We start from the raw sequence: 12109 nt of genomic DNA, 5'->3' as shown, positions 1-12109 counted from the left end.
CTGGAGCATGCAACAGTGGGCATTGCTAAAACTTTATTCCTGAACTGCCCAGATTCATGATCCTTGTCCATCCATTCCACAATAAAACTTACTTCAGCAGTGCAGTATGAACTCCTTCCCCCCCCCCCCCCAAAAGTAAAAAAAAATCAGCCTTCTCTGTTACCTAAGAAATGATCATCAAGGAATTAGAATGAACTGGAAACAATAAAGTGAATCAGCTCACCTTTTATTATTATTGTTTCAATTCATACTGAAATAGCAGCATCCTACATCACAAATTTGACATGCACTAGAGTTACCTTACTTAACTACAACATTTTAGGATTACCAGCAAGAAATTGCTGAATGTTAATGTGGCCTTTTAACAATGCCTTCTTTACTGGTTTTGTTCTTGTTACCCACATAGCTGCTCTTCCATCCAAAAGAAAACCCTTCTGCATTCTATTGTCTTTTCAATTTTTTGTTTGAACACAATTTATTTAAAAGCCCTGAAGCAACTCTAGTCAGAGCTAGAAATTAAGCTGCCAAATGTAGCTTAAACACTAAAGAGAACAGCTTCTCAGCAGGCACTGAATTCCAGCTTGGAACTATAAAAATGTGCTTGACTTCAGGCATACCTTGAAATCTGTGGTCTTGGCAGCTTCAAGCTAAGAATCATGTTAACCCCATTGTAAGGTCTAGAATGCTTCTACAGTGACATTTCAGGCTGCAGGTACTTGTGTGCTAAACATCAGAATAGCAGGATCAGTGCTGTTTGTTATCTAACCAGTATATTAAAATAAGAATTTCACTCCATTATAGTAGAAATCACTACTGCTACTCCATTCCTTGGTGTGGAAAAATCAAAGGTTACCTTTATATTAAAGCAGACCTCAGCCCCATTTCACTGTATGTATCATTCAAAGGCCTGTTTTGATGATCACAGAGCTACTCATTTGCTAAAGAGCACACTTGAGCCAGTGTACAGATTTGCTTCTAGCATAGCTCTGCATATACAGCACTGCTGACTGATTTGCAGCAAAGCATTTACTTGAAGCACTTACTTCAGGTGAACTGGTTATTACTCAACAGATACATGCTGAGGTATATCTGCCTGTCAATTCTTTGCAGTAAAGTGTTTGCAGGGGTATTTGTTAACAGCCTAATACTAGTACATGGCACTCACAGTAGCTCAGCTTTCCAAGGCTCTCCGAACCGGTAGGCAGGGAAGCTATGGGTAATTCAATAAATAAGGGTTCTCTAGAATCCACAGATGAATGTATGTTGCTATGCTATTATTACAGCAGGTGATCTTCAGTTCCCCATAAAGCAGAGCCCAAGAGCTATTTCTCAGGGTGTTGTGATACATTTACCTTACAGCTCTGCACAAGTTGCTGGTGGGCTGCTGTGTTCTTATTTGACACCGCTGCATTCTGAGAAGCTGCAATGGTCTGAGTAGCAGCAGCTGCAGCTTGCTTAGCAGCAATCTGTGGAGAAAAGGAAACAGACTTAAATCAGTGGTAAAAGTCTAAGTCATTTAGAGGGTGAAATACATATTTTAGATAACTTTGACAGTAACACCTTTGACAGATTAATACATTGTATCCTTAGATCAGTTTGAATTGCCTTAAGGAAACTCAGAATTGTTCTTCTCTCAAGATGAAAGTAAGCTGAACGCTGCTATCCAGCTCTATCTTGCCAATAAAGAAAAAGGTAGAACTAGGAGGATTCTAACCTCTTACTCCTTCATAACTTCGGATGCAACATGACCAAAAGCAGTCAGTTACAGAACAGAAATGGTCTAATCAATTAGTTCTTTACAAAGAAGGCCACAGAAAACAGGCAAGGTATATACAGTGCTTCACACTGCTACATCAACACTTCTGACAAAGACTCAAGGGAGCCAGCTTCTACTGAGAATGCTCTATGGTAAAACCAAAGACACTAAACTTATGCAAAGGTAGAAAATACCGATATTGCTGAGTCCGAAAGCACTGAGAAGATTAAAAATTCAACCATTCATCCAAGCTATTCAAACATGTTATAACATTCTTTTCTTTAAATGGCCCACTAAATACAACCAAGCAGGAAGCTCATTGTTACCATTACACATTTCATTCCTTTGTAAGGCAGTACGTATTGCAAAAGTAAAACAAGTAAATTATCCTTTCCATAAAGCTTTCTTGCATACAGCCACAAAACTGAGACATCATGGTTTATTTCCTGAAATACTGCTCATTTTTGGTTCTAGTCAGATAAAGTAATTTAAATGCACTTCTGGAACACAGTTACCTCCTTGAGTTCTCCTTGTTTGTCTAATCTCATTGCACTTGAATCAGACTACTGTAAAACCACAGTTGGAAACCAGGAATTATGAAAGGCTTCTTTTTTCAATCTGTCTTTTCTACATTTTAGGCTGCGAAAGGGAAGATCAAACCTTGCCTACAAGACAAACTTCACAGGTATTTTATTCTTATTGCACAGCAAATTGCCTTTCTCCCTCTTGGCTGTCCTATCAGATAGGACGTATCTTTTTATTTCTGCTTTGATTCGCCAAACAAAGTACCAGTTTATTTGGATATGCTGCAACTCAACATATCTTTGCATGGAAATTTACATGAAACTCTGGCAGATACACACCACCAAAAGACAGTGTGTAAATGAAAGATCATAGAGATAAACGAAACCAGAAATGAAGTAATTTCAACTCAGCTGTTCAAAATCTCAGCTATCCTAATTTTATGACTGGGCCACCATCAAATGTCTCCTGAGTCACTTTACTATGTCAGTGATAAGTTGCTCGATTTCCTCAGGACTATGGTATCACAAACTAGCATCTCAAAATCCAAGCCCTGTAACTCTGGAACTGAGCTTGCAGTGCTGTTCTGTGCTTAGCACTTTTCCTGAAATAGGCATTTTGCTTGCTTGAAATGATCTACTGATACTAATTACCAAAATGGAATAAACTGCAAATTCAATAGTCTCTGGTTTCCAACCTCTAATCTGTTGACAATTTTCTTCTTGATGGCATTCTGTGCAGCAGCATTTGTAGCAACCCGCAGTCCCTCTGCTGCTTCTCTCAGACGCTGCTGTTGATCCTCATTTTCAGGATTGGCTGCAGCTCCCTGCACAAGATTTCAGAGCAAAAACCATGAGCCTTAGTAAAAATTCCTGGAGAAAATATAGATGATTATCAAGGCTTTAGTTCCAGACAGTGTCTGATACATCACCCTTTATTTTCCTCATATTGTCTTAACCAGACTTAGAAGAACATTAAAGTGTTGCAAGACTTTGAAGCGGACAATTTATTGTTGGTGCAAGGTTGTTACCATGTATGTTAGGTATTGTGAGGAAGGCAGTTGAACATTTGCTTTAGACACTACTTTAGGTGCTTGGGAAAAAAACCCTGTGTAAACCACCAGATCTGTAACAACATACTTTGATGAATGTAGGCTTTGCAAAGAACAGTTTTCAAATTTTCCAGTTCAATATGCCTTTCAGGAACTGCAGTTCAAACCCTGAGATTTAACCCAGGAGGTTTTCTTCATTTGAAGTCTGAGAAAGTACTTGCAAGTCAAGTATATGCTCTGTAGCCAGGCATATGGGCCTTCTAGAGCCCTAGCAGAATGGCTGGCCCTGATCTGTAAAAATCATTAAAGTGCAGGATCTGGGAAACAACGCAAAGAACTTATTATTCCCTAGTAGATTTAAACAGGTTTCTAGCACAGAGTCCTCTTGTGAGAACAGGAGTGTGGGGGGTGAACAGCACAGGCAAAATTTCCCAAGTGGAGGGAACTGTTCCTAAGAAGCACAGACGCCTTAACAGCTTTTGCAAGAGATAGTTGTAAGTGACTGCTATGGGTTATTTTTTCTCAATGTATGATCACAATAAATTGTTAAATGCAGAACATTTACTGGTTAAGAAGAAACATCTCTACTATCAGCCAGATCCTATGTATGATATCCCACATACCGCTTTGTGTATAACCATAAAGTTTGAAGCTGTCACTTATTTCATTTTCCTGGTACCTTTGCAGCTTCAACCATGCGGGCTGTAGAATCTGCCAGGAGCTTTGCAGCAGCCAGAAGCTTCTTAGAGTTCTCCATGTCGATTTCTGCTTCAGCATCTGACCTCATGGCATTGACCAGATCAGAAGTGGCTTGAGCCAGTACCCTGGCCTGCCGTACCATTTCACCTGCAGGGTACAGTTATACTTTTACTTTCCTCCTCTCTGCATTTCAGTTTCCGTTTCAAAAGTCATCTCAACAAGATGAAAACAGTTACATTTGTCAAAGTATTCTTTTGATGAAGCATTCTTTTGACTTGAAAATGATTTTCAAAGTTCGTAACTTAGGAGCTTCACAAACAAACTCTTGGATTGCAACATAAATGAAGGAAACTGCTATAGTGGAGAGGAAAAAAACGTAGTATTTGCATTCTAGATCGGAAGACAAACCCCAACACTTTAAGGTAATTTTGACTACACAGTTCAAGGAAGCTCCTGGCCTAGTGGAGATTAATAATTTTGCTTTCAAATTACAGCAATAATTCACTTAATAAAAATTATCCGTTTTTCACCTATTTTTCTTCTCTGTCTAATAGAAACTAAACTGTCAGAAGAGAGCCAGCACCAATTAGGTAGGTTTAGCCAAAAACAAGGTGTATATTTAAGATACCAGAGTCCTGGTGAAGCACGGGGATGAAACAGCAATGTTTCTGAAGTGGATAGACACCCTTTCTAGGGCAAGTTCATTTGGTCACCAAAGCATACACTTGAACTCTTTTGTAATAGACTGGAGCCCATAAAGCCTTGGGCTTTCTGCAAGTTATCAAATCAATTAGGATGTATTTGAGCCTAAGGTCTCATTCTTTCCAAATGCTCTTAAAAAATCACGGGAAAGTAAACCAAAGCAGCATTTTTCTCATGTGTTAAGGTGACTTTGGGGCTTCAGAATTAAATCGTCTTCTTACCAGGCTGCTTTGCTCAGAAGCAGGCAAAGCAATTAGAGTTTTCTAGCTTTTATCACCTATTTCCCAAAGTGCCATTTTGGATTTATGATTTTTACCAATAATGGTAACTCAGTTCCAAGTCCAAATATTCCACTTACTAAAAAATCCCTTTAAATGCCCTTTCTTACAGCATTAAGCCAGTAAATCAAATTACTGCTTGGGTAATAATACAGCAGTCACAAGCCAGTCTCTTTGCTGTTAAAACTGCGACCTCAGAAGTGCAGTAAGTTGAAAACACAGAATGGAATCTGAATGCCTTCTACTAAAAACTAAGTACTGCGCAAAAAGATATTTGACTGTAAACAGAAATAAAATGCTATTCGAGATCATCTCTTTCACTGCAGTCTTATGTACAGAAGCTGAATCATAAGTGTCAGCTAAACATAAAACTTGACATGGCATCCTGTGCGCATCTACAGTAACTAGATTCCTTAGTAATTTACTGGTTCTTTACTAAAAATTCATATTGGATGGGTTAAATGTCAGGCATCTCAAGTTTTGGTTAGTTCTAGAAGCTGCATGTTTTAAAAACATCACAGAAAAAAAAAAAGCAGGATCAAGTTTCAAAACCTACAACAAATCTAGGTATAATGAAATCAATCAGTGGGAAATACTTGCCCAGGTACCTGTCTTTATATTTGAAGATGAGAAACTGATACACAATTCTGTGAAGTGAAGCAGTGGTAGAAAACAGACAAAATATTACAGTAATCCTTTAGCATGAGACTCATTGTTTTCACAGAATATTCATTCTACCAAGCACACAGCTGTGTGCACACTGCTGATTTAATATTATGGGCTGAATGACTACCCATGATGACAGCACTAGCCTAGAAACACAGTACACCAGAGAAGTGGCTTTTTACTTGTACTGTTTGAAATGTCCACATCTCTGACTCATGAAAAGCTACTGTTCATTAGAGAAACTTACCAGCATCTCCCATTGAACTGAAAATACTCTCTGTGACACACATGATGGTATCTGTAGCCTGGTCATAGCGTCCAATGGGCTCTCCCCTGCTTGCAAACTGGCGGACATGCTGCAAGAGGTCATTCAGGGCTTGGCTGACAATGCTGGCAGCTGCACTGACCTGCTTCAGTAACTCAGTGTCATCTGTGGCAGCCTGGCAGGCCCTCACGCAGTTCTCCACCGAACGGTCTACCAGTTTCCCTGCCTCAATCAGCTGTTCCTGACACACTGGAGAGCTGATGGTGGGACTCACAACCTGCACGGGGAAAGGACACAAAGCATTCAGAAAAGGTTTATCTGCAAATTTCCTAACTACTAATCTACTACATCAGGTTTTTTTTTCCCCTTGACAGAAAACCCTGAAAGTATTTAAATACGTAGCTTCAGGTATCTAGATTAGGAATCTGGATTCTGCATATTGTTAACTGGATTCTAAGAATGGAAGTCCCTTTCTTGTTTGATGCTTCTTCAACAGCTACTGACCTGAGAAAACCACAGAGAATGGCTCTGGAGGGCAGGCATGGGCCAAACTCCTCCAGAATAACTACATCCTCTGACAGACTCCTATTCCCCTGGAATTCCAAATAAAATGAAATCTCAACTGGAACTGGTCTTGTAAAGCCTTCTTATATCAGCCTTTTGTTTGTTTGTTTAAATAAAGGTAGTGCTTCACACAAGTCAAACCATGTTCTACTTCTGAACGACAAGTAATAAACAAGTAATAAACCTACAGGTTAGAAGGAAGCCTCCCTTGTTTTGTTCAGGCATATCCAGAGAGCCTTCAGCAATGGGAAAAGTTTACATATTTTATGAGGAAAATAGGATGCCACTGGGTGTCTTATGCCATACTGAACAAATTCACTGGCAGTAGGAACATTGAGTCCAAATAATGAAAATCCATATATATGGATTTAAAAAGGCCCTTGCAGCCAGAGAAATAAAGTAGAAAATATATAAAATTTAGTACCTAATATCAACTGTTAATTTTAATAGAACCCTTCTGGCCCTTTTGTTTTCTGCAAAAGATGACCATTCAGACTTTGAAAGCAGCATCCAGGTAGGCAATGAGAACTGTTTCATAATGGAAATGTAAACAAGTAGTTTGTTTCTTTAGTTTTTAGACAAAAAAGGCTGCAGAAGTTGTATTGTTCCAATTGCAGACTTCAGAATTTGAGGTATGAGCTCCACTCCTTTGTAATTTGCTTTGACTGAACACAACTACTTGGCCAAAAGCAATGGATCTATTAAAATGACTGGGCTACTTCAAATTAGTGCAAACTTATTTAAAATCAATGATGACCAAATTGATTTTATTTTCAGCAAGAATACCAATTTTTCATTATTTAGATTTGCATGAGGTAAACCCATCCTAATTCTAGGCTTTCACTGATAACTTACATAGTGATCCCCAGGCAAGATGCCCTTCTTAAGCCAATGTTTTCTAGTTTTTTATCAGTATTAGTAACTCATCAGACGGGCTCTGTTATTTGTGGAAACTTCTCTGGAGATTGCAGCAACACCTCACATACTCAGGGCTCCTGACTGCCACAAGTATGGGTGATGATTCATTAATCAAAACCTTTGATATTGCATAAATCTAGAGCTATGATATTAACACAGCATATTGCCAGAGACTGTTGGAAATAAGGAGAAGCACAGACACAAACCAACACCTTGCCAACTCATGGGCACTGCTAGCCTCACCTTCGCACAAGCCACGAGCTGTGAAGTAGAGAGTGCGCACTGTGTAGCGGCAGCAATGACCCGGTTCTGCAGGACAGTGTCCTCTGCGACCTGTGCTACGTTCTTGGCCTTCAGCACTAACATGGCAGCAGCATTTGCAACAGCTTTCGCCAGACTCATAAGAACATCCTGGTACAATAAAGGGAAAACTCAATCTTATGAACAAAAAAAAGGTATGTTTTTGTTAAGATTTATATTAAGAATTTATATTAAGATCATTTATATTAAGATCAAGTCTTCTAAAGGTAAGAATTCTCTTGTATCAAAACATGAAATCAGCACTTTGTGATTGTGTAATTAAAAACAATTTCACAATGGATTAACCTCAATTAGCAGGGAGAAACTTTCAATCTGGCATTTCCTAACCACACTTTAGGAAGCCTGGTTTTATGCAGTGGCCTCCTCATTAGTAAGCTGCACAGTTCTGACAGTGACAAGCAACCCCCTCATTACCTGGAACCTTTCATCTGTTTCATTCTCTCCAATTTGTCTCAGTAGCTCCCCGCTTGCTTGCCCAATGCTTCCAGCTGCAGTCAGAACTGTCTGTCGAGGCTGGAAAAATAGAAGGGTGAAGAACATTAATTCAAAGAAAATGAGCTTTACTTGAATTTTAGATTTCCTCCAGGAACTTCTGCATTAGCATGCAATCAATATGGCTAAAAAAAACCCCATTACACAACAGTAATACTTTGGAAAATTCTTTACTTTTCCAAATACACAACTGCACATCCATATTTCACGGTTTCACCCGAAGTGCCCCAGAGAACTTGTAAAGAATTTCAAAGAACTCAAATAGACATTGTTGTAATAACTCTATTGAGGATGGACAGTCAATATGCCAACTGATCTGCAACATCATGAAATTTCATGTTCTTCAAAACATAAACACTTGAAGAGATCCAAGGCAAACCGGCTGCTGACTCCAACTCTTAACAAACTGATCAAGACAGTCTACCCTGGTCAATACCACTCTAATTTCTGGAAGACTACAGCAAAGGAATTAACTTTTCATTTTATATGTCAAAGTAGACAAAGATAGTAAAGAAAAAGAATCATGGATGAGTATCTCTCCACTTCCTATTAAACTGAGTCTTACTACTGTTTGAAATTTGTTTCAAAAAGAGAATACAGGACCCAGATAAATGACCTATTTATTATACAAATCAATTAACCTGTGCAAATAACACAGAACATTCTAATATCAAGGTGCAATACTTAAAGGCCTGAAGACAGAGTAAAAAACAGTGAAAAGAACCTGCTCAGGGGAAATTGCTTGGCATGGAGCAGGCAATCTTAGCTTAGAAGCTAAGATGTCTCAAAAAAGCCAAAGCCACACATTTCACAGAGAGAACTTGAGAAGTTTCCATCTACTCACCTCTCCTGAAGTGGGTTGCACAGCCTTCAGCAAGTCTGAGACAGCACTGGCCAATGTTCGAGCAGCTTTCAGGAGGTCTTCTCCACTTCCAACTTCATCATCCATGAGAGCAGCAAGCAGTTTCACACCTTTAGACATCTCAGTGAGGTTGGAAGAGATGGTCGTAATTGCACATCCCACAGCAGTGTAATCAGTGTCAACTGGATCCCCTGGTAAAGAAAGTGTTTTTTCATGGTCAGAATGCTTTACTGGTTAAAAGGGAAAAAGAGGCAGTTACCCCAGGCTACACTCTGGTGAGACTTAAGAGACATTTTAAGATAGCCAAGCAATGCCTACTAAGTAATTTCATTGCCACTTAAAAAAAAAAAAAAAAAAAAAATCAGACTGATAGGATTTTTCTAATTTCTATATTTCTTCTTCTACACAAATTTATCTTCTAATAGAATTTCTCTTCATTCACTACAATTTGCTGAGCAGTTTCAGGTATCTTCCAACATTGAAAGAACCCAAATAGAGTACTGACCCCTTTAAGCCACTCACAGCTCTTCCAATTTGTAATTTGCTCAAGAAAACACCCCAGCATCAATAAGCACATAATCTCTCTCTAACAACTGTCAGATCAAAAATGTTTTTTTTTTCTAACAACCTTGCAAACATTCTCCACCCTACTTTGTGGAGTAAGCAAGCCACATTTTATCTTCATCAATGGTCATATCTTCAGTGTAAGAGAGAAAGTGAAGATACAAAAGTAGTGTTGGGAGGGGCTGAAAGCTCATTTCACACATCAATACACTTAGCTACTGGGGTAATTTCAGCAAAAATTTTCCCCAGCAGCCCCATACTCAGTCCCTGTGTTACTTGAACTAGGTGGAGAAATAACTAGGAGACTGCAAGGAAATCCTTCCCTTTTAAATTTACCTGCTGTAAGGTTAACAACAGATGCGGTTCCTGCAGTGATAGCATCAACCTGAGAGTGTATTTCATGTTTTGATTCATCAACCTTGTTCTGAACCCATACTCTAGATGCCTGAAGAGCAATAACAAAAGAATTAAAGATTGCAGTGAGGTTCTGTAAGAGGAGATACTTCGGAAATCTCTCGTTCCTTCATGAACCTTTAAAAGAGAAACAGAGGACAACAACCAAATGCTTAAGTGACATACGAAAGCAAGCACTTTTTCTTTTGCTGAATCATTCACTACAGAATTGCTACCACATTCCAACAGCTGCCCTTTTGAGGTAAATGCCAGAAACAGTGCCTCTATGAAGGCTAACTGACAGTCCCCCATAAACAATAGTCTCTTGATCTGTCCCTCTGCCCTAACCTGGACCAGGAGTGACAGAAACCTGTTTTCCTGTTTTTTTATTTTTCAAGTGTCCTGGAGGCAGTCACTTCCACCATAAATATTGCCCATAGTTTGTGTTACTTTGTACATATGCACACAATGCTGGCAAGACTCCAGACACGGCTATGCAAGGAATTCTGCCACACCTGATCTCAGAAGACTGATCAGAGTCAGGTGGAACAGTGTACATGAATTCCTTAAAGAGAACGCAAAATTTTATCTCATTTTAAAAGCTTTACCAATACCACTTTAGATCCAGGGATAATGACTGATCTGTAAACACCCCAAAGCATCAAGATCCATTTCCATGAGGGACCAGAAAAGCTCACCATGTCCTGCCCTAAAGGTGGTAGGTTATCGACTTCATTGAGGTCAGCTTGTGCCTGTTGAACAGCATGCATACTGGAATTAATAGTCCCCATCAAGGCCTGCTGAGCTGAGGTCTGAAAGGCAAAACAAGGAAATGGATGTGTGCTACGTTCCAAATAGCCCTTCAAACTGATGTTACACATGCATGGAAAGACAGTGAGTGACAGCAATCCAACACCAGGCCATTTCAGAAAGCTACCTTTTCCCCAGTGCAATGGAGAAAGCAAAGCTTTCTAACACTCTTCTCACAGTCTTGATTCAGCCCATGTCATTTTATACTCCTTGGTACTTGCACACACTCATAAAATGCTGAACTTTCTCAGATCACACAATGCACAACAGACACACAGAAAGACACCAAGCTGCCTTAACTTGCATTCTATGAACATAAGCACGAAAACAAAATTTCCTTCAAGGATATAACATTACTGACTTGCAGGAACAGCCTACCAATGTAATCAAGTACAATTCTAAAACTGAATGGCCATAAATATGCATAAGCTAACGGAAGACTGAAGGGTTTTAGGCAGAGCAGGATCTGTATTGGGTGTCTGCAGCCCTGCAAACACCAATGTCTGACAAGGATGGAGAGGGTTGGCTCCAGGTGGCAAAGTAGAGATTCCCTAGCTCCTCCTGGGAGAGACCACAGTGGAGCAGGTTATTCTGCTGCAGCCTGCAGAGAAGGCCATGCTAGCAGATATCCACCCTGCAGCCCACAGAGGACTTTGCATTGCAGCAGGTTGATATTTCCCTGAAAGAAACTACATCCTATGGAGGCCCCACACTGGAATAGAGTCCTGAGAGAAACTGCAACTCCTCGCTGGAGCAGGCTCTCCTGAAAGCAGCTGCAGCTCATAGGGGACCCACACTGGAGCCAATTTATCTTGAAGGACTGTAGCTCATAGACAGGACCCATGCTGGAGCTGTGGAAAAGCATGAGAAAGAAGGAGCAGCAGAGAGAGGCTGTTATAAACTGACAGCCTGGGAGCAGGGAGTAGAAGAGTTAAGCTGTTTCTGACTTACTTTCAGCACAGACAAGTTTCAAACACACAAAAAAGTAAAGTTTCAAATACAAAACAGGAGGTTTCTCACAAGTGGAGGCATATGTCCTCTGTGCATCTGGCCGATTGTGACTTGTTGCTGGGGAGAAGGCATGATGCCAATGTTGAAAGTCTCTGGGCCACTGGACCCTGAACGCATCACAGCTGGTAGTGCCACAGAGCCATGTTCCACCTTCCCTGTTCGGTTGAACTGCTGCTGCAAGATGGTAGGTCTGGAAAGGAGGAAAAATACAAAATACAATACAGGGCGTTAGTTA

At 40.0% G+C, this 12109-nt stretch overlaps 1 protein-coding gene across 1 annotated transcript in view; it reads right to left on the bottom strand.

The window, feature by feature from the left end:
• Positions 1-12109, bottom strand: part of TLN2 (talin 2) — a 149006-nt gene that overhangs the window by 57179 nt on the left and 79718 nt on the right. The window contains exons 15-24 of the mRNA XM_057399395.1: positions 11884-12064; positions 10752-10865; positions 9997-10105; positions 9079-9287; positions 8157-8255; positions 7665-7832; positions 5922-6216; positions 4009-4175; positions 2976-3104; positions 1353-1466 (exon numbers count right to left, since the gene is read on the bottom strand). Coding sequence (XP_057255378.1) covers positions 1353-1466; positions 2976-3104; positions 4009-4175; positions 5922-6216; positions 7665-7832; positions 8157-8255; positions 9079-9287; positions 9997-10105; positions 10752-10865; positions 11884-12064 — 1585 coding nt within the window. The remainder of the gene's footprint in view (positions 1-1352; positions 1467-2975; positions 3105-4008; positions 4176-5921; positions 6217-7664; positions 7833-8156; positions 8256-9078; positions 9288-9996; positions 10106-10751; positions 10866-11883; positions 12065-12109) is intronic.

This window comes from Pezoporus wallicus, unplaced genomic scaffold (genome assembly GCF_028554395.1).
Source record: "Pezoporus wallicus isolate ANWC-B61680 ecotype Strahan unplaced genomic scaffold, APGP_CSIRO_Pwel_v1 contig_3952, whole genome shotgun sequence".
Classification (NCBI taxonomy): Eukaryota; Metazoa; Chordata; class Aves; order Psittaciformes; family Psittacidae; genus Pezoporus; species Pezoporus wallicus.
Note: the sequence above shows the minus strand (reverse complement) of the source record. Positions and strands in the feature narration are given on the sequence as shown.